Consider the following 23339-nt stretch of genomic DNA (forward strand, 5'->3'; position numbering starts at 1 on the left):
CGTATAGCTCCCTCTCGCGGTGGCTAGGCGAAATTGTTTTTTTGTGAAAGCCAAGATGGCTTCACAATGTACACAGTTGCAGCTTTGGCCGTGATGTTGGTCTTTATTTCCTTGTTGGGCAGGTTTTTTTCATAAGTACGGTTTGTCTCAAGTGCAGGGCAGATTTTTGTTGTCTTACGATATGTTGTGTATTTTTTATATTAGACATTTATAGATTATTTTGAACATATATTGTCTGTATATTTAGCGTATATAGCTAATGCTAAGTTGTATGTTTTTTCAGTTTTACGATGGTCCCAGTCGGGCAATGGTCAGTGCGAGGAGAGTATATCGGGCGTCTACACCACAATCGCATTTTTGGGCAAAAATGTCGACCTATACTCGAGTATATACTGTACAGCTTGTTGAGTCTTTTTGTCGTCTTCCATCTAGTTTCATGGCATTTGGCATTCTGAAACCCACCAAATCGATCAATTAGGCAATGGGGCATATGAGAGTTTGGACTCTAGTTTGGAGGTGGAGTTTACAAAAGGTCAATTGTGCTAGATTCCTCCTGATTAGCAGAGCCACTATGTGGGAATTTGTGGGCCCGAAAACGATTCTGGCTCGCCCAAAAATATTTTTGCCCATTTTCAGGTGGCAGGGTTATTTGACTATTAATATGCCTTGTGTTAACAACTATAATTTCGTGAAATGTATGCACGCATGCTCACCCGCTTGCAGTTGTCAGCAACTGAAATCCCGGATTCAAAGTGGTAATAATTGGTAGGATAATGATTCCAAAAAGGTTTGTTCGAATTTTCCTTAAACTCAATGATACAAAACATTTTTTTTTTTTCCCTAAGAGTCCAATGCGTACAAAAACAGTGAGCATAAAACCAAGGAACTGTACTGTGTATTTTGTCAACCTCTAAAACTGAATGTTTTTGAATGAAATTCAATGATTTTTTTTGTTTGTTTCTGAACAATGTGTGTCCTGTATCCTGATTGTGGTTGAATTGTTCAGTGATTCATCATGGGAAATCGAAACTAAGTTTTTTAGCATTCTGTTATAGGTGGGAACCTCTGGGTACCTCCCGATACGAATGCGATACAAGGCTTACAATCATGATTATTAGCTCACAATGTGCAAACAACAATCATCCTTACATGGGCCATAGACCTCATAATGATATTGACGGGCCAGATTCGACCTTCAGTGCGCCATGCCTTTAAGTAGGGGACGATCCCACAATCCATTTCAGTTATTCGCAGTCAGTCGCAGCGACACATGCAGCGATCCAACTTCAGATTTATGTTGAAATCTCCAGCGTGTTTACTGTGTCTAGCGGTGGTAAAACGTGTTTTTTTTTCTCTCTGGCAACTGTCTGTGTTGAGAGAGTGTGTGTATATAATATAAACATGATACGAGACATACACATGTGCTTTTTATGGAAAATAATTCAATTAATTTTGTTCTGATGGTAAAAATGTTGGGCTGTGGGTTTAGGCTCACCTAAAGGACTGTGTTTATTGTAATTAAAAATATTTTGTAATTAAAAAAATAATAATAATAATTTTGCATTATACTTATGTTCCAATTTGCTAATGTTTTTTCTTTGTTTGTTTGTTTTTTAACCCAGATGTCTCAACGCATTTCAGAGCTGTAATTGCAATACCGTAATACCGTAAAACCATGGTATTTTGCCTTAAGATTATCATACCGTCAGAATGTCATACCAGCACATGCCTACTCGGAACATACATTCCTGCTGAGCTTTCTATGTTGCACTGTAACATTAGAATGGGAGGAATACAAACGTTTTTGATAGATTTTCCATGGCAGTACAAAAAGCAAGCATTGTAAGCATTGTTTATTTTTTCCCTTTGGAAGTAGCTTGATTTTCTCTTTTAACAGTTATATTCCAGGGCTCCAGACTGCAACCAAATGGTTGCATTTTGCAACTAAAATTAGAACCAGTGTGAGATTTTTTCATCTTCTTGCACATGTGCAACCAGCAACATTCCGTTTATTTAAAAAAAAAAAAATTCTTTCAATTTATTTTGCTGACAAACTCTTTCTCGGTTAAATCCACTAGTTGGCAATAATGTATTGAGCTGGGTAGGTGAGCGATATGTGGGGCGGATTATAATTGGGATAAACTGGAAAACTTGACAGCACTTGCGAACAATAGCGAAAAGGACAATAAGTGGCTACTTTCTTTCCAACAAACCTGCTGGCACTGTTTCAAAGGAGGCCGATGGGGGGGAATAAGTCAGACTCAGGGGCTCGACACATTGGAGGTGATAAGCGTTGGAGAAATGCGAAAGTGTTCACCGCTGAGCGGAAAGCCAACACATTGGGCATGATTCGACCGCAGTAACAAGCGACACGCACTGCCTTCTGCCCGTGTGTCATCGCAAGTCTCTGATTCTCTATGAATTTGGAGGGCATTTTAAACTTTGCGGTCTTTTCTGAGCGCCAACAACTTCCCATAATGCTGTTTTTTTATTTATGTACCGAAAATCATGCTGAGCGGTATCATATATTATGTGCTGCTGGTCGCACACTTCTAAAATGATCGCTCCTCCATGTTGACAAAGTGTGGCTTGTGGATGTCAATTTCCAGATTGGCCAGTGTGTTCGCTAGTGATTTGTCGATCAATAAATCGGTTGCCGATTGGTTGTAGTGACAACGATAGAAGTAAAACAAAATTTCCATGTTAACCTAATTTCTAAGCAGTATAGTGGTCGATGTCAAAACTGATAGAGGATAAAATATAGATTCATAGGTTTGTAGTTTTATGCATTTATTATGAAAGTATTTATCGGTTAAACAGTGAAAATTAGAAGAAAACTTTGCTTGTCGATTTGCAGTGTGCACCCTTGAATCTTCTGCTTGTGTCCCTAAATTCTAAGTAAGGGGCCACTGTGCTCCTAGTCAAAAATGTTAGTCTAGAGCCCTGGTATCCTAGGCTATTGTAGAATGCAGAGTTTCCCCTAGGAATTTTTGAATCTGCGGTGGTGGGCTGCATTGGAGTGGGACCGTCTCACCATGTCGTGCCACGGCCAAATTGCGTCATATCATGACAAATTATTTTTTTGGTTCACATTTTCTTTCCCAAGGAGAACCATAGCAAAGATCTTTTTGAAATATTTCATTAGCCAGGCTAATGTCGTAGCTCTCAACTACGGTACGTGTACGTAAAATGCGTAGCTGATTATAGCTACATTACCCTATGTAATAATACAATTTTTTTTTCTCGTAGCAATAGTACGACTTAAATCTCAAATTGTCCCCACCAACTTTTAAGGAACCTTATCTGCATTATATAATGAGTTCAGTTATAGAGGTAATTTAGATTGTCTTCACAAAATTTGTAAGAACAGAATTGACCCTACCATTATTAAGTGAATTACTTTCATTATGTTCAGACTTACACTGACACCATTTTTTCCCCTCAAATGCACATTTGGCTGATGACTAGGTAAATTCCCTTGATTTCAGTGTAAATCTACTAAAAATAAGTGAAATTATCTGCCAGTGGTTCAAGTAAATTTTACTCAGATTTCTTGAAATAAGAAAAATAGCTATCTGAAAATAATCTTAACACTTATTTTAAGCAAAAAATTGAGTGTATTTAATCTTTAAAAAAGCTTTTTTTTGTCAGAAATGTTCTTAATTCAAGAAGTGATATTGTACAATTTCAAAGCATTTTTCCACTTGATTTTGGTGAAAAATGACCAACCTTCAGATGTATGGGCTAATAAGAACAAATGGTAATATTTACCTAAAGAAAATTGAATAATTTGACCCATTAATCTGTTAACTAGTCTTTAACACTCAAAACAAGATGGAGAAAATTATTCGAATAGATTTAAGAAAAATCATCAGATTAAAACGTTATAAATTTGTAGTGTGAAAGTTAGCACAAGTCAATACAGATTTATTTTTGCATTGATCATTTATCCTATCAATTAATTAGGTTCATATTGGTGAGAAATGTAGCCCTGACCCCCGTTCACCTAATCTGTTTGGTTTTATTAATGTCCTTTCCCCAGCTAAAAATGTACACGCAGGTTATGCTGTTGTATCGTCCCTACCAATATTGAGACCAAACCTACGCCCTTGTAATGGACCCATTTTAAGGAGCAGTGGGAAATTCTAATTGCCGTGTAAAGAATTTTACTAGTTTCGGTGAGAAGGTGAATAGTTTTTGTTGTTGTTGTTGTACGTGGACTACATTTCCACACAAACGCACATCGAGGTACCAAATAGCTCAGCAAGGAGAAGTATGGGAGTAATTTTTCGAGTATCCCAGAGCTCGCGAAAGTTGGATAAAAAAAGCGCATTTATCAAGGTTTCCTCAACCGTGATTGCGTATAGCCGTCCTCCGAAACAGCCTGATAGCACAGATATAAGTACGCCTGCCCCTCTGCTATTGAATGCATTGTTGACATTAGCGCGGTGGGCGCGCTGCCCGCTTCTCTGCGCAATTTCATCTAAACTTGCTGTTCTGTCCAAGACGACCGTCCACCGCTCACTTTTGCCGAAAAGTCCGATCCAAAACACTGTAATGCCCCGGATGGGGGGAAAAAGGAGAGGAGTCTGTATTGGTTACCCACTTTATTGTGGCAACAATAACAAATTAACAGCGGGCTTCCGCGACATGCGACCACTATCTCGCCCATTCTCCTTCTCGCTTCCCTCTACGTCACAGCTCCCCGTCCAATCGTCTCTTAAGGGGGCCACACATAGTTATGGACATTACAATACACAATGAATAGGTTGCCGCTGAACGCTTCACACTAGGCTGCCTCTAGTTTGAAACGGCCTTAAAAAAAAACTCTTTTCTACGGCGTGGCGGGTTTTGTTTTGGTGTAGCGGTGCGCCACAATATTTAATATGTACGGGAAACCCTGGAATGGTTTTCCTGTCACCTATATTCATAATTGTTGTATTGTAAGATAAGTGTTATCGTGAGTCTTGTATCGGGAGGTAACCAGAGGTTCCCAACCCCTACTACTGACTGAGTCTTTTATCGGTTTATTTTGACAAACCTCTATTGAGGCATTTACACGTCTCTCTTGGATGGCTTCTGACCCAAGTAAGCTCTGCAAAAGAAACACTTAAAGAAAGGGGTCCTGGCTGTGTTCTGTGTTGGAGGATGTTCCGGTGTGTGTGCTCTTGTGCATGTGTTTATATGGGGTGAGGGTAGGACTGGGGGGTTGCGATGGACAAGACAGACCCTCTTCTCTTCCTCCTGTCTGCAGTGAGTGAATAGGTGATTATTGTAGCAGATGTGTAATTAGGCCTTACTCGTATTCATGGGGATGCAGAGTGATGAGGGAAAGTTTGTGGAATGGCAGGGGGCATGCTCCACAGGGATCACATTTCACTGGCATTAAGTGAATTTCTGGGATGTGCCAAGTTGTTTTCTTATTCCCTCAGCACACGCAGTCATTCTCGTTTCCTCTCCAGCTGTCCCTCCACGGCATGGCTAGGCCGGAAGCTACCCTAGCAACGAAACATTTAAGCGATGTATTCCTAAAAATCTACATCTCTGTACTCTTTCTGACTGCACTGATTTCACCATCACCTGGTGGTTGGGCATGCTGATACATGCTGAACACACTAATCATATTACTGAATAGGGCATGTCCACAGGCGCCTCTCGGAAGTTACGTAGTAATGGTGTCTATCCAGAACACCTACTATTTTCTTTATTATTGTGAGCAACAGTTTAGGAAGTGATACATTTGCATACTATTGTTTATCAATGATTTAATATTTGTTTTACTACTGTTAAGTGATACTGTAAGCCATTGCTGAATATACTGTAATTTCTGGAATTTGAGGGGCAGTTTAATATGGGTTGGGGGTTGCATACGGTAATATATATATTTTACTTTGGTCATATTTTATAACCACCACCTCATCAAATATGAATGAAATTTGAAATTTATTGTCATTGTATCATTAACAGTTACAGAATGTGGGATAGTTTGGCCAAGAAAGAGAATCATTGACAGTCACAGAATATGGAATAATTTGCCTGAAAAGACTATGACAAAGGAAGACGGGAAAAAGCATATGCTTATCAATACCCGTCCCCCAGCAGCCCGGGACGCACAGTCTAGCATGTTAGTGTTGCATAGTCCATTTTTTTACTCGTATATCTTCCCAAAAGTCATTGATTGCCATGGCATTACGCACCTCATCAAATATAACAAACATTACAGTCAACAGAATGTGAACTCAAATGATTCAACCAGGATTTGTCTTCAAATGTTCTATAATTATTTGTAAACATGCTTTGAGTTAGGCCAAAAGAATGATGATGGTAATGTTGTCTAGATATTTCATTGTAATATACCATTTGTCACTTGTTTTAACTAATTTACATTTTGCACATCCTAGGTAATGGCATGGTCGCAAATACAAGCACTTTGTGTGTGGAGATGGTTTTAACAAACATTGTTCTGGAGGACTCAGGAGCTCTGCCCTGGCCTGAAGAAGCCTCATAAACTCATATCCAGCACAAACCTTTTCGGACAAGGAGACTCCTACTTTCTGTGAAAGGACAATCCCCTGTTGCTTATAGACGCAAAACATCTGGTGTGAAACCCACTTGCCTTTTTTAAAGTTAAGTTGTACAAACTCTGTGTCCCATCTTGCCCGCCACAATGCCAAGCTCAACCATTCGTCGCCAAATGAAGAACATGGTGAACAACTACTCTGATGCAGAAAAAAAAGTCAGAGAGGCTACCTCCAATGACCCTTGGGGGCCTTCGTCTTCACTCATGTCTGAAATTGCCGACTTAACTTACAATGTGGTGGCCTTTAGTGAGATCATGAGTATGATTTGGAGACGGCTCAATGACCACGGAAAGAACTGGCGTCATGTCTACAAAGCTCTCACCCTGCTTGACTACCTGATCAAGACCGGCTCCGAGCGAGTGGCTTTGCAATGCAAGGAGAACATCTTTGCCATCCAGACTCTGAAAGACTTCCAGTACATTGACAGAGATGGTAAAGACCAGGGCATCAATGTAAGGGAGAAGAGTAAGCAGCTTGTGGTCCTTCTTAAAGATGAAGATCGTCTCAAAGGAGAGCGGTAAGTTATTATTGAACAAGGTAAAACACAAGTAGAGAAGCATGATTTTCAAGTTGTGCATGTCCATCAAGAATCAAATTTATCAGGGACATTAATGAAAGATGGGTATTAATGCGTCAGAAACTGTTATTTTCGTCAACAATAACGATCCTGAAAATATTTCGTCAACAAACTTTTTTTCATGACGATGACAGGACGATAACTAGCTAAAAACATGTTTTGGGAGACTAAAATGGAACGAGACGGATGCCGGTTTTCGCCTGACGAGAATGAGACGAAAATGTTCAGGAGTTTGCATCATGTTCAGAATGTGTGACATTTTATGTATAGTTAGCCTGTATCGTAGCAGTGTCTGGTTGTGTCACTCGTAACGGTCCTGAGTGATCATCACACACTAAATGTAACTCATAGCGTTAGCATAGCGTTAGCATTAGGCTAATGCTAACAGCGAGCGTCCTCTTAATCACTTGGACAGTATTTTTTAAATACAGTTTGTGGCGTCCAGGTGGGTATATTTCATTGAAAGTAATGTACCGTTTTTCTGCTCAGTGTGTATTATCACCAAGTTGGCGTTGTCCTTGTAGATGCTACAATATGTGATCGTCTGTCAATATTCCTTCGAAATAGTTGGAAACCTTTATTATTGATTTATTTTTGGAGTAATCTTAAAAAAATATACAGACGAAAACATTTTGGTAAACGTCGACTAAAACTAGACAAAATTACACTAACACTACGAGTTACATTTAGTATCTGATGATCAATCAGCAAAGACCTTTAAAGGCTAAAGCAGCAATGCATATTCTCTCCTGCCAAGATAAGAAAACAAATCTTACCGTGTTTCCAAACGAGCAAGATTGAGTGCAGCCTAGCTTGAGACATATCATAAACTCCGGTGAGGAGAGTGTGGGCGGCACAGCACATCTCATATAAGTGACACGACCCAAACAATGCTATGATGCAAGCTGACGTACTCCACCTACAATATGAAAATGTCACGCATTGTGAACATATGACAGGAACGATTTCACATTTTCGTCTCATTGTCGTCTCGCCGATGAAAATTGGCATTCGTCTCGTAATGTTCTAGTCTTCCAAGGCTTGTTTTTAGCTCGTCACTGTCACGTTATAGCCATGAAAAATTGTTCGTCAATGAAATATTTGCATTATCGTCATTGTTGATGAAAACAGCACTGCTGGTCATAAAAAAAAAAGAATTGTATTTTCACATTAACTTTTATTTCATACTAGCGTACATCTTGGTGAAAGAAATTCCGCTTTGTAGCAATCAGAACATTTGATTATGTGGCAAAGACAATAAGGCCCTCTCACTTTATAGCACTGCCTGAACGGTTGCCATAGAAATCATAGAGAGTAATTCTTTGAACAAAAAATTAAAACTAATGTAGTTACTGTAAGTTCCCCCAGCTGTGTTTACATGAGTGAAATACATCATTGTGTGTGGGGTGTTTTGGCAGATGGACATTTACTGACTCGGAAGATATGTGAATGCATCTGCCTTAAAACATTTTTATCATGCTCCTGTCACAGCGAACAGCAAATGTTGGATTACACATTCATTCATTTATTTTATTATTAATTGTTTCCAGTTGTGTACCCTTGAATAAAGAGGTGTACTCATGCCACATTAGTGTATTTTGCTATGTGTTTTGGGCATGTAGTAACTCATCTACCAGGACTTGCTCTTTGCAACTTGAGGATAATGGTTTGAGTACCGCTAGGGACAAAAGAAATTCCAGCTAGTTGTTGGGGAAATGCCCTCACAGAACTCACACCAGACTCAACTTAGGGATGCTGCCCCTTTTTGTGCTATAAATTTCTCCTCACAGACTCTACACGTGTAGTGTTGCAACTTGCAACTAAAAATGTATACAATCATATCAATACAATTTCTCCATTAAGAATTTCAAAGAATATTGAATTGTTTGAATATACTTCCTAACTGGAGTTTTAATTGAAATTGTTTTTTGGATTGGATTCACACAGAAAAAAAGCCAAACAGCCACCATCAACACCTTGAAAAAAAAAAAGATTCATTTGGTGCCCTTCTTTTGAAATCTATGGAGACGACTGCCTGAAAAAATATGCAAATTTCCAGTCACTAATGACATAGGGCTAGTTGAATGAATCTTTGCATAGGTGCATGTTTATTATTAAAGGCTTTGTACACTTTCATAACACGTTTTATGTAAAGATGAGAAGTGACCTTTTTTAAGAAGACTGCTGTGCTGTTTTGTCCTGTAAGGTCTCAGGCTTTGAAGACCAAAGAGCGTATGGCCCAGGTGTCCACAGGGAGCAGTCAGATGGGCTTTGGTAGAGGTTCATCCCAGCCCAACCTCTCCACTTCCTACAGCGAAGAGTACGGCAGGTCAGAGGGCTCCCCTGCCTCCTACCATGGCTGTGAGTACTTTTTAAGCACATGCGCACAGCAATGTTCTCAACTCGTGTGTGTACGTGTGTTTGTGTTGTTTGTGTGTATATATTACAGTGTTTCCCCTAGAATTTTTTGAAGCTGTGGTGGTGGGCTGCATAGGAGTCAGCAGCCTCACCATGTCGTGCCACGGCAATTTTTTTTTTCATTATTTTTTCCCCAATAAGAACAATAACAAAGATATATTTGAAATATTTCATTAACTAGGCTAATGTCGTAGCTCTCAGCTACGGTACATGTATGTAAAATGCGTAGCTGATCAAAGCTACGTTACTCTACGTAATAATAGGACTTTTTTTCTAGTAGCAATTGTACGACTTACATCTCCTAGTGACTCGGGTCGCCAACACAAAATGTTGAAAGAGCCATATTTGACAAAAAAAAAACTGATACAGTGTGTCTGGAGCCGCAAAAAATTAAAAGCCTTGTATAAGCCTTATAATGATAGCAACACTGGCTGTATGTAGCGATACTAGCTATATTAGCCTACTATCGAAATGACTAAGTTGGCTAGAAATACATAATTAGCCTTCATGATTAAATGTTTATTTTCCTTGAAGTGGATCCTATAGAGAATGACGCACCACGTGACTACTCTGTTAATATTAATGAATTGAAAGAATGTTTGTGTCATGTTTGTCCTCCTAGAAATCATATTAAAACAAAAAAACAAAAAATATATTAATATAATATTTCCCTCTCCCATCTTTTTCCATTTTCAAAAAAAAAAAAAAAAAAAAAAAAAAAAAGCTCCGGAGCAGCGCTAAAGAGCCGCACGCGGCCTTAGAGCCGTGGGTTGCAGACCACTGTCGTAGTCCTTCTTTTTCCTTTTATTTGGCCCTTATAAGTACTACATTACCACAACAATAACAGTCCTTCTGTCAACCGACCCATTTCAAGGAGTGGGGGGGTGGATTCTAATAGCCGTGTTTTGAGAGTTTTACTAGATTCGGTAAGAAGGTGAATAGTTTTTTTTCATTGTTCGTGAACTAAATTTCCACACAAACGCACATCGAGGTACCATTAACTTAGCAAGGAGAGGTATGAGAGTCATTTTTCGAGTGTCCCAGAGCTCACGAAACTTAAAAAGCGCATTTATCAAAGTTTCGTCAGCCGTAATTGCGTGTATCCGTCAGCCGAAACAGTCTGATAGCGCAGATAAAGTACACCTGCCCCTCGTTGTCGAAGTTAGCGCAGAACACCAGCGCTCTGAAAATAGAGCAAGGCTTTATTTTGGGCCGCGCCTCTCTGTGCAAATTCAGTCAAACTTTGCTTGCCGTCCAAGACGGCCGTCCATCGCTCACTTTCGCCGAAAACTCCCATCCCAACTATTGTAATGCCCCGGATATGGGGAAGAAGGAGAGAAGTCTGTATTGGCTTATCCACTTTATTGTGGTAACAATAATAAAGAAAAACTATAACAAAATAACAGTGGGCTGCCACGACATGCGACCACTATCTCTCACTATCTCGCTCCTTTCATTCTTCCTATTCGTTCCCCTTGCGTCACAGCTCCCCAGTCCGACGTCTTTTAAGGGGGCCCGCAAAGTTATGAACATTACAATGCACAATGAATAGGTTTCCGCTGAACTCTTCTCTTCACACTCGGCTGCCGCTAGTTTGAAACGGCCTTAAAATTTTTTTTAAAAGAAAAATAAATAAAATGCATCTCATTTGCAAGGCGTGGCGGCTTATATTTTGGTGCGGCGGTGCATCACAATCTGTTGAATGTAGGGGAATACCAGATATAGATACCCTCCCCACCTGTCAAATTGTACGGTTTCGGCGTAATTTGTACAAGTTAGCACTGATTTTTAAATGTGTACACCGTACGTTCAAAATCTGTACGTTTTTCGTGCATTACGTTTTTTTTTCTCCGTTCAGATTTTGTCACCGTTTCGGCAACGAGACATTGTGTGTTACTATGTGTTACTACATTGTTTGAATGACGCGGGAAAAGTAAGAGACACGGAGAAAGAAGAGCGGGAGTGGAAAAGGGGGAATTGTGACGCCGTTGCAAACGCGATGCCAGACTAGGTGGCTCCAATAATACCTGACTGTAGCCGACAGCCTACAAACTACGCCCACATGATGCTACTCTAGATATCACATGTATATGAATTAGATGCGAAATGATACACTTGCTGGTGTTGGTAAACAGCCGCCATCTTAAAGCAGTAGACTTCTCAGAAAGGCTCTGTTGTAGTGAACCTTCCTAGCAGACCTAAGTACCGTAATTTCCCGAATATAACGCGCACTTTTTTCCCCCAAAATCAACTTGTAAACTCATGGTGCGCATTATAAACGGGTACATGGATGGAGACAGAAATATATATGTATTACATATATATATAAACCAATTTTTTTTCATTGACACGGCCACGTTGTGTTGAAGAAACGTATGCGGCGACCCGTTGCCGACCATTACGGTACGTGACGTCACCGTTTTGTTTCGGTAATACTTCACTCTAATCGGCCGAATGATTTCGTCTGTGTTAAATTCTGCCTTTTTCACTCTTCATAAAGCACAGAATTTAGTTTCTTGAACTCATTTGAGTCGACGTTTATTGCAGCTCCGCAATTCGGACCATAACAAATGTAAGGACACACACTTCCTGTGTCCGTCAACTATATCGGTCCCTCGGGAAACTCAAACCCAAATAACAATAGTTCCTTTTGTTACTGTCGAGTTGACAGCTATGAGCTCTCACGGATTTCCGACTTACGTTCTCACTTTCATTTTACCGTATCAATCCATGGAAGAAACATTTATTCATCATGAGGAAACGAGCAAGTTATACAGCAGCCTTTAAAAGAAAAGTCACATCTGTTTTGTTTTCTCCTAGATTCTGGTAAGTTGGAGAAGTTGTCAAATCATATTATTACCGTAAATATTGTCAGTTTACGGTAATGTTTTGAACTACCAATGTGCTATGCTTGTGCTGTGTTTCACCAGTCAGTAAAATGACATCTCTGTATCTGTACACAAGCTCTGTTTTCTTCTAAAATTAGGGTACGCGTTATAAACGGTACAGTAATTTTCCCTAGATTTTACAAGTAAATTTGGGGTGCGCGTTATACACGGGTGCGCCTTATATTCGGGAAATTACGGTAACCTTTTATCTAAAATACTCGTAAATCGGAAAACTTGACTTAAATCTATCTTGATGGAACAGTTTTAAAACTTTCACATTTCGAAAGTAGACAGAAGGGATCTAATGAAAAAAAATGGGAGCAATTTTAACAACTTTAACGGTTTATTCACAACATTTAAATGACTTCCAGACATAGCAAAGGTTACTATGGGGTTTTTTTTTTTTTTTTGACATGAAGCATGAAAGATAACACCAGTTACTTTGCCAAGTAACTAATTACTCTTACATTCAGGTATCTGAGTTACTAACTCAATTACTTTTTGGGAGAAGTAATTTGTAACTGTAATTAATTACTTTTTTTTTAAAAGTAAGATTAACAACCCTGGTCATAAAGATGCAGTCTGCAGAACGAAAAGTGACGCAAGCGGAGATTTTATTCTGCCAATTTGTTGCCGAACACAATTTGCCTGCAACTATTGCTGATCACTTCTCAGAATTAGCAAAATAAATGTTCCCTGACTCAAACTTAACTTAGTTAATTTTGTCAATTGACCTTTTTAATTTATAATTGGACACACTAACAAACTACCTTCAAGTGAATTGCGAGCTGAAGTGCCATGGCATGAAGTGCAGCCATCAAAAGACATGACAGAAATTGCCAAAAGTGCTACATACATTTATAACAAAAGTCACTGTTAAATTTGAGAAATCATGATGTAGCTGAAGATATTGATTGTTCTTTGATGGCATCAGGTTAAATGTGACAATATTACCAATAAATTCATATTATTTTAAAAATTGAGTTCTATTTTTGTTTCATATTGCACGCTATATAAAACGTAAAATTAGTCACCAATTTGTAAGGCTATACGCCACTATTTGTAAGATTGCCAGTGGCCTCGGGTTGACCGGTATGAGATACGTGTGTGTGTGTGTGTGTATATATATATATATATATATATATATATAATATGTATACACACACAGTGGAATGAAAAAGTATCTGAACCTTTTGGAATTTCTCACATTTCTGCATAAAATCCCCATCAAATGTGATCTGATCTTTGTCAAAAGCACACAGATGAAAAAACATGATCGGCTTTAACTAAAACCACAAAAAAATATTTATAGGTTTTCATATTTTAATGGGGATTGCATGCAAACAATGACAGAAGGGGGAAAAATAAGTGAAGCATCACATTTAATATTTTGTGACCCCCCACAATTCAACTTTGGTTTCATCAATCCACAAAATATTTAGCCAAAACTTCTGTGGATTGTCCAAGTGCCTTTTTGCGAACATTAAACGAGCACTAATGTTTTTTTTAGAAGGCAGTGGCTTCCTCCGTGGAGTCCTCCCATGGACACCATTCTTGGCCATAGTTTTACATATAGTTGATGTGTGCACAGAGATATTGAACTGTGCCAGTGATTGCTGTAAGTCTTTAGCAGACACTCTAGGGTTCTTTTTTTTACCTCTGAGTATTCTGCACTGAACTCTTGGCATCATCTTTGGTGGACGGCCACTCCTTGGGAGACAAGCAACAGTGCCAAACTCTCCATTTGTTGACAACGTCTCTGGCTGTCGATTGATGAACATCCAGACTTCTAGAGATGGCTTTGTATCTTTTCCCAGCTTTATACAAATCAACAATCCTTGATCGCAGGTCTTCAGACAGCTCTTTTGACCGAGTCATGATGCACATCAGACAATGCTTCTCATCAAGACAATTCTTACCACGTGTGTGTTTTATAGTGGGCAGGGCAGCTTTAAACCACTCATCAGGGATTGGGCCCACACCTGACTTAAATTGTTTGGTAAAAATTGGTTTCAATTGCTCTTTATGTCTCCTTAGGCAGAGGGTTCACTTACTTATTTTCCCCCCTTCTGTCATTGTTTGCATGCTATCCTTATTGAAATATGAAAACATAAATGTTTAGGTGGTTTTAGTTAAAGCAGACACAGTTTTTACTTCTGTGTGAATTTGCTAAAGATCAGCTCGCATTTCATGTTGATTTTATGCAGAAAGGTGATAAATTCCAAAAGGTTCAGATACTTTTTCATACCTATACATATACACGTTTACCAAAAGAGAATGCCCCAGTTGTTTATGTCTTTACATTCCAGTTTTAGACAACGCAGCAGTGTGTACACTTTTCCACAACAGCACTGCTCCTGCATGTGGCTTAAGCTTACACGGATGATATGGGTTACACCAGTGGTTCGCCAGTCTGCGCGCCACTTGGTACTGGTCGACAAGTGAAATAAATGCATATTTCCGTTTTTAATCCCTCACACATGAGTGTGGAGGTCACGAGGCAAGGACGCGCTGCACCTCAGGGTAGCCAGATAAGAAGGACTGTCTCCAGCCCAATCACACCGTAGATGGAACCTGCGCAATCTGTCAACACTAATACACTTATGCACTCACTGCGCATGCGCTCTTCATACAACAAATATGGTGACACACTCTGAGTGCGTTTCAGACACTCTTTTCATAGCAGTGCCAACGACGCTTGGTGTATGAGGAACAGCGCCATCGAGTCTCGGGAACGGCTGTAGTGCTTCGCGTATGCTGGGCATAAAGGCTTTTTCAGACGAGCAATAGCAGTGTGCCGCTTGAACTGGCAGGTTCTATAAATGCACTTTTTTTGAGGTTTCAAGAGCGTTGGAACGCTTGAAAAATGGCTCTCAACTAGAGATGGACCGATATGGGTTTTTCAAGACCGATACCGATTATTAGTAGTTTGACGGGCCGATATTCGATTTATGGAGCCGATATTAATTTGCAGTAAAAATGTAAAATTGTCGTAAAAAAAATTGAATCATGCAAACACTGAACTTAATTGAAATTCCTAGAGCACATTTATTGAATCCCAGAAATAGAAAATAATACCGTAGCTAATAGTAAGGGGTGACGTGGTCCAGTGATAGTCGTTCCCCAATCTAGAGGTTGTGGGTTTGATTCTCCGCCCTGATGACCTCATATAAGTATCCGTGAGCAAGATACTAAACCCCAGGCTGCTCCTGGCGCTGCATCACCAGTAGATAAATGAGGATATAGTGTGTAGTGCTTGAGAGCCTTAAAAAGGTAGAAAGGCCCAATACAAGTATAACTTCATTTACCATCACCATTTAACCATAAGAGGATGGGGTGAGTAATAGTGCAGGAGAGAGAAGCGTTGCAGCATATGAGCCGAAATAACCCCTTTTTGAATGGAATTTTTTTTTTCCATATCGGCTGGTCGAATTAAAAATAAGACAGATACCGATGTACAGTGGGGCAAATAAGTATTTAGTCAACCACCAATTGTGCAAGTTCTCCTACTGGAAAAGATTAGGGAGGCCTGTAATTGTCAACATGGGTAAACCTCAACCATGAGAGACAGAATGGGGAAAAAAAAAAAACAACAGAAAATCACATTGTTTGATTTTTGAAGAATTTATTTCCAAATTAGAGTGGAAAATAAGTATTTGGTCACCTACAAACAAGCAAGATTTCTGGCTGTCAAAGAGGTCTAACGTCTTCTAACAAGGTCTGACGAAGCTCCACTCGTTACCTGTATTAATTGCACCTGTTTTAACTTAATATCGGTAAAAAAGACACTTGTCCACAACTTCAGTCAGTCACATTCCAAACTCCACTATGGCCAAGACCAAAGAGCTGTCGAAGGACACCAGAGACAAAATTGTAGACCTGCACCAGGCTGGGAAGACTGGATCTGCAATAGGTAAAACACTTGGTGTAAAGAAATCAACTGTGGGAGCAATTATTAGAAAATGGAAGACATACAAGACCACTGATAATTTCAATTTTCAATTTCAATTTATTCACACACACATTCATATTTACAAAGTGTACATCATATCTGAGTGCTGAGCCAAGATTATGTGTGAGCCAGGTCTCCTTAAGAAGCTACTAAAAGCTTATAGTCAGGAGCCTGCATACATTAAGACAATCACAAGAAACATTATCAGATCATTATCAGATGAGCAGAAGATCTGGGGCTCCATGCAAGATCTCACTCCGTGGCGTCAAAATGATAACAAGAACGGTGAGCAAAAATCCCAGAACCACACTGGGGGACCTAGTGAATGACCTATAGAGAGCTGGGACCACAGTAACAAAAGCTACTATCGGTAACACAATGCGCCGCCAGGGACTCAAATCCAGCACTGCCAGACGTGTCCCCCTGCTGAAAAAGTACATGTCCAGGCCCGTCTGCGGTTCGCTAGAGAGCATTTGGATGATCCAGAAGAGGACTGGGAGAATGTGTTATGGTCGGATGAAACCAAAATAGAACTTTTTGGTCGAAACACAGTTTCTCGTGTTTGGAGGAGAAAGAATACTGAATTGCATCCGAAGAACACTATAGACCCTACCCACGTGACGTCACAACTCCACTCTCCTGAATGGTACCGCCCAATTGTCCATCAAAACATAGTGTTAACCTGTTACGGCTACGTACATTCCTCCTATTTACGGCGTGTTTTTCTGCTCCTTAACATTAATAATCAAAATGGTGAAGGCGTGTGTGGCTGTTGGTTGCACTAACAGAGAAGATGGAAGGAGAGACTTGAAGTTTTACCGTATTCCGAGGGATCCAAAGAGGAGAGCGAAATGGACGGTTGCAATTCGACGTGAAAACTGGGCACCAAAAAATCACCACAGACTATGTAGTAGTCATTTTATATCCGGTAAGATGCATTTAAGATATACTTAGAGGGTTTTGGGCTGACAAATAACCACAATTAAGATCATTGCTAGGCTAATCGCCGACAACATACACGTATGTATGTAGTGAGAGTGCTATCGCTAAACCATATAAACATTAAAAGCCTTAACTCCATTGACAAACGACATGAAATACATTAGACTTGACAGTGGATGTTAGCAATAACAAAAGATTTTGAATTGAAAATTTCGTAACTCACCTTTCCAAGCACAAGATAGATTCCTGCCGAATTTTCGTGGACGAGGACCTGTTTCACCCAACCAGCAACAAAGTATTTATAAGCCTCCAAGCTCTTGAAGTTTTTCAAATTTTCGTGAGAATAGGCTGATTTTGTGTGGACAAGATAATTGTAAAATTTCAGCGTAGCAGATGTCAGGCAGACAGGGCGAAGATAGTGGGTCGAAAAAAATCGATTTGGGCATCAAATATGGATCTGGCGACTGTATAGAATGAAGCTTTTCCACATAACGCCTTTTATGCAACACATCCAGTGAGTTTACGGCATCAGAAAGCACCGGGTCTTCCATGAAATGCATTTTAAATTCCTCGATCAATTGAAACCAATGCTAATACAGAGACAAAATGACGGACAAGTGGGCGGAACCATACAGCGAGCACGTGGTTTTGTGACGTCGATGGGTAGGGTCTATACCCACTGTGAAGCATGGGGGTGGAAACATCATGGCTTGGGGCTGTTTTTTTCTGCAAAGGGACCACACCGACTGATCTGTGTAAAGGAAAGAATGATTGGGGCTATGTATCAATTCAATTCAATTTTGTTTGTATAGCCCTGGATCCCAACAACGTTGTCTCAAAGGGCTTTGCAGAGGCGATATGATACACAATCAGAAACAGCAAATGAAGCAACAAAGATGAATAAATAAATTCAAGTCCTGGGTATCCACCATCCTTAGACCCTCCATGTCGGCAAGGAAAAACTCCAAAAACTCCAGAGTCTTTGGAAGAAAATGAGAAACCTTGGGGAGTACCACAGTCAGGAGAGATCCACTCCCAGGACGGATAGACAGGAAGCCCCAGGACTGCTAATGGGAATTAGCAGGCGAAGTTACAGTCCGTAAAGATATAGTGGAGTAAAGGAACAAGAAGAGGTCCATCTAGCCAGATGAGACGGGGGTAGCAATGAGCACGTCCATCCAGCCAGGGGTCCGGACAGTCAGGAGGCTGCAGCTGAAAAATAGCTCCTCCCCAGAGGGGAGGGGGGAAAGGGGACACCGGGTGACTAATGATGAAGAGACTAGACAACTAGATATTAACATTGGAAAATAGAAATAAAGTAAGATAAGTGGTAGGTAGAGTGAGAAAAAGGAGATAGAGCTCAGTGGCTGTACTTCCCCCAGCTTTATAGCTTCTAGTGCAGCTTAGACTAAACTTTGAGTCTACTCCGACTTCAACTAGCCTGACCATAAGCTTTGTTGAATAAGAACGTTTTTAATTTCATCTTAAATGTGCAGACTGTCTCAGCTTCTTTAGTATTAGCTGGAAGCTGATTCCATAAAACGGGCTTGGTGGCTAAAGGCTCTAGCTCCGACGGTACTTTTAGAAACTCTGGGAACTACCAGTAGACCTGCATTCTGAGAGCGGAGTGTTCTATTAGGGCGGTATGGAACCAGAGCATCGGTGAGATAAGATGGCCCCAACCCATTAATGGTCTTAAATGTAAGAAGGAGGATTTTAAATTTAATTCTAAACTCGACTGAAAGCCAATGAAGGGCCTGGAGCACAGGGGTGATGTGCTCTCTTCTATTGGTTCCTGTTAAAAGTCTTGCTGCTGCGTTTTGGACAAGCCTTTTACCTTTTAGAGAACTTTTAGGACAAGCTGCAAGTAGGGAGTTACAGTAATCCAATCTCGATGTAACGAACGCGTTAATTTCGAAAGATTTTGAGTGAAAATGTCCTTCCATCAGCAAGGGCATTGAAGATGAAACATGGCTGGGTCTTTCAGCATGACAATGATCCCAAACACACAGCCAGGGCATCAAAGGAGTGGCTTCGTAAGAAGCATTTCAAGGTCCTGGATTGGCCTCGCCAGTCTCCAGATCTCAACCCCATAGAAAATGTGCAGGGAGTTGAAAGTCCGTGTTGCGCAACGACAGCCCCAAAACATCACTGCTCTAGAGGAGATCTGCATGGAGGAATGGGCCAAAATACCAGCAACAGTGTGTGAAAAGCTTGTGAAGAGTTACAGAAAACGTTTGGCCTCCGTTATTGCCAACAAAGGGTACATAACAAAGTATTGAGATGAACTTTTGGTATTGACCAAATACTTCTTTTCCACCATGATTTGCAAATAAATTCTTAAAAATCAAACAATGTGATTTTCCGTTTTTTTTCCACATTCTCTCTCTCATGGTTGAGGTTTACCCATGTTGACAATTACAGGCCTCTCTAATATTTTCAAGTGGGACAATTGCACAATTAGTGGTTGACTAAAAACTTATTTGCCCCACTGTATGTCAAATTTCCAAATATTGGCGCCGATAATCTGTCTATCTCTAGTCCTAACCATGTTCGTTGCCGAAACTTCATTTAAATCTCGATCTCCTGGTTAAAATTATAAAGGTCGTGGCTTTCGTGCTTGCCGCCGTGTTGCGCTTCTGCGTAAAATATAAAGTACTCTAGGTACAGGTACAAACCCAAATCCAATATCATAAAAATGGCTCCCAAAAGTTTTGATGACAACTATACTTGCGTAGTATTTTCTGTAGTGCTCAAGTGTGATTTTGTGTCCAATTTTATCCATCAGCTACGTCTCCCAATGCTGGATCAGAATTGGAGCAAGCCAGACCTCAGACAAGTGGTGAGGAGGAGCTACAGTTGCAACTGGCTCTGGCCATGAGCAGAGAGGCAGCAGAGCAGGTACTAAACATGTGAGCTACGTGGCAGATCATGAATCAACATGAGCACACATCTGGGCAGTTACTTCATAGTATCAAAACAGACTCACATTGATGGCTTTGATTTGGCTGTCTAGTTTTCAGATTAGATAAAAATGTGTGAGTGTTTGATCCATTTTGATTCATGTTAAAGTGACAGGACAGGTGATATTAAATGTAAATTCCCTGGGTGCAGTTTGTCCTCACTAGTGCCCATATACAGGAGGAGCGCATACGCAGAGGGGATGATTTGAGACTACAGATGGCCTTGGAGGAGAGTAAGAAAGGAGGTTCTGACTCTGGCAAACTGGCACGCAAGAAAAAAGAGGTAAGTTGCCATCAAAGCATGGACATTAAGTGACTCATCAGCATTATCCTAATTTAGTCTCCTCACGCTTATTTTTCCTGACCTGATCTCCTCCTCCCCCCGAAGCAATAATGAATCTAGCAGAAGACGGCCTAGTTAGCCCACCAGTTTTGCGCTTCAGTAGATGACTGACTGTTCATTGTATTAATAAGAGATGATTGCACCAAAAATGTCTTACAGGTTTTATGAAAAATGCAGTAGAGAAAAATTTTCCAAATTATTCTGTTAGTGGACTCCCTTTGTATTTTTTTTTCCCTTGTAACTATTTTCAAATTAACAATCCTTATTTTTTTTTCAATTTTTTTTATTTTTAGCCGCAGTCATCTCTGATGGATTTGATGGACACCCCAGAACCAGGTGCAACCGCTGACCCCTGGGGTGCAGCCGGTCTGTCGAAAGGGGACCCCTGGAAATCTTATGGTACATATGCATTTTCATATCATGACATACTGGATATTAGGGCTGTGGCAATACATTGTAATATATCGCGATATTTAATAACCAATAGATTATCGAAATGCCAAATACCAATTGTATATCCATACTATAAGTATATATGATTCTCAAAGTAATCTGATGAAACAAAAGTAAGATCCCCTAATAGAAATGGTGTTTGACAATCCTTGACCTCGGAGGTGTATGAGTTACAGCATTCTGAGTGTGACATTATGGCTGGGCCTCACCCGTACGTGTAACTCTAAATACTGTTAGTTGAGTCTTTGTCAGCTTGGAATGCTGCTTTGCAGGCCCAGTGACAATATAGCAAAGTTCCACAAAGAGTTTACACTGCACGAGTTCACCCCGACACAATTCATTAAGGCCTATGTTTGTGGCCAACGGGCTGTGAAAATCCCCAAGAACGATTGGATGGCAACCTCTGCGCTGAAACCCTTACCCAGCACCTCACACACAGATGACATCAACAACCAAAGCTTGCTGTTTGTTCACTTATCCCATACACGTTAAAAATGAGGCAGGTGCAAACGTCTTTCACAAATGTGTGAGCCCACACTGTAATGAATGTAAAAATATGTTCAGGCATTGTAAAAATATGTTGAGGCATTGTAATTTTGCAACAACTAATTGATTAAAATTGATGAATAAATTAGTTGCCAACAAATTTTTCCGGCAGCTTGAGCAGTCCTGTTTGGGTCCTTGTTATGGTGTAATGTGAGGCTGCGCGTGTGCCAGTGATAAGAGCAAGTGAGAGTTCACTGCTTCACTCAGGTTCGGTTGCTGAATCAATAATATTACGAAGTATCGAGAGTTAGATGCATTATGATTGTTTTGTATTTATTCAGTGTGCCTCCGTCAGAGGTGAGTAAATGAAGTCAATTGTATTGCTTGCATTCTTTGTTGATAAGACGTTACTATTTAGCACAAAGCGCTAAGATGGTTAGCGATTATGCTAATCAGTAGAGGTGTGTAAAATTTCCGATTCTTAGATTATTCGCGATTCAGCCGTGAAAGATTCGAGAACGATTCACAAACATCCAAATTCCGATTATTGAAATATGCCAAGTAAAGCGGAAGTACAACACTCAGCGCGCCGCGCGGTCAATGAGGAACGAAGCGAGAGTAGCTAAACGTCATGCTTCTCATTACCCGGCCCCTCGGGTAATGCCACTGCTCAACTCATGGCTCTAGCTCAACTCATGCCACGAGATAAAAAAAAAAAACAACAACATACCTGACTGCTGCCAAAAAGCTGCTACAAAGTACATCCACATAATGTTATGGTAGATATCATTTATATAGGACTAGATGCAATATAGATTTGGTAGCGTTAGCAGCACACCTACAAAAAGCTAGATGCGGGCGTTAGTAAACGGCCGCCATCTTAAAGCAGTACACTTCCCTGCAAGGCTATTGTAGCGAACCTTCCAAGCAAACCTAATTAACTTTTTATCTAAAATACTCCTAAATCGGTAAAATATTGACTTGAATCTATCTTTAAAATAGTTTTAAAACTTTCACATGTCGAAAGTAGACAAAAGGGAAATTATGGAATAACGGGAACAATTTTAACAACTTTAACGGTTGATTCACAACATTAAATTAATTGAATGTAGTTTAAAGCTGCTGATACAGAATGGGGACCGGAGTTTTTTATTTACTGTTATTTTTGTACATTTTATTTACTGCTATATGTTAACTTCATACTGAAATAGTATTTTTGAACAATTTTGGAACTAATGCACAAAACATTTATATATATAAAAAAAAAAAAAAAAAAAAAGGAGGGGGGTGCATCAATAATCGTTTTATAATCGAATCGGAGCCTCTGAATCGTAATCGTAATCGAATCGTTAGGTGCCCAAAGATTTCCAGCTCTACTAATCAGCGTCTTAAGTGTCTATTTGTGTTGTGTTTTGGAGAAGCATATTAGCACTTGAGTTTTTAGATCGTAAAGTTTTCTCCTAAATTTTTCTAAAGAAACCACACACATAAAACCCATCATATAACAACATGATCTCCTTTCAATGCAAACTCATGTTCAAACTGTAAATTATCATACAAGAGATTGTGCTTTGAAATTGGATTTGGATTGTAGTTATATGTGTTTGATAAAGAAAACTGATTCATTACAGTCTGCCTCCTCCACATTTGATTTTTTTGTTTGGTATGTTAAAAGAAAATAAATGAGTCTTGACACAATTTATATCGGCGCTTTGCCCACAATAAAAAACATGTCA

At 39.9% G+C, this 23339-nt stretch overlaps 1 protein-coding gene across 7 annotated transcripts in view; it reads left to right on the top strand.

Annotated features, from left to right (window-relative positions):
* The window catches only part of epn2 (epsin 2), a 61990-nt gene that overhangs the window by 18511 nt on the left and 20140 nt on the right, over positions 1-23339 (top strand). For 6 of the 7 annotated variants that reach the window (XM_057817408.1, XM_057817410.1, XM_057817411.1 and 3 more), the window contains exons 2-6: positions 6402-7098; positions 9365-9519; positions 20147-20259; positions 20473-20604; positions 20958-21063. In XM_057817408.1, the coding sequence (XP_057673391.1) occupies positions 6668-7098; positions 9365-9519; positions 20147-20259; positions 20473-20604; positions 20958-21063 (937 nt within the window). In that variant the 5' untranslated portion in view covers positions 6402-6667. The remainder of the gene's footprint in view (positions 1-6401; positions 7099-9364; positions 9520-20146; positions 20260-20472; positions 20605-20957; positions 21064-23339) is intronic. The other variant, XM_057817409.1, reaches the window with a different exon arrangement.

This window comes from Corythoichthys intestinalis, chromosome 16, assembly GCF_030265065.1.
Source record: "Corythoichthys intestinalis isolate RoL2023-P3 chromosome 16, ASM3026506v1, whole genome shotgun sequence".
NCBI lineage: Eukaryota > Metazoa > Chordata > Actinopteri > Syngnathiformes > Syngnathidae > Corythoichthys > Corythoichthys intestinalis.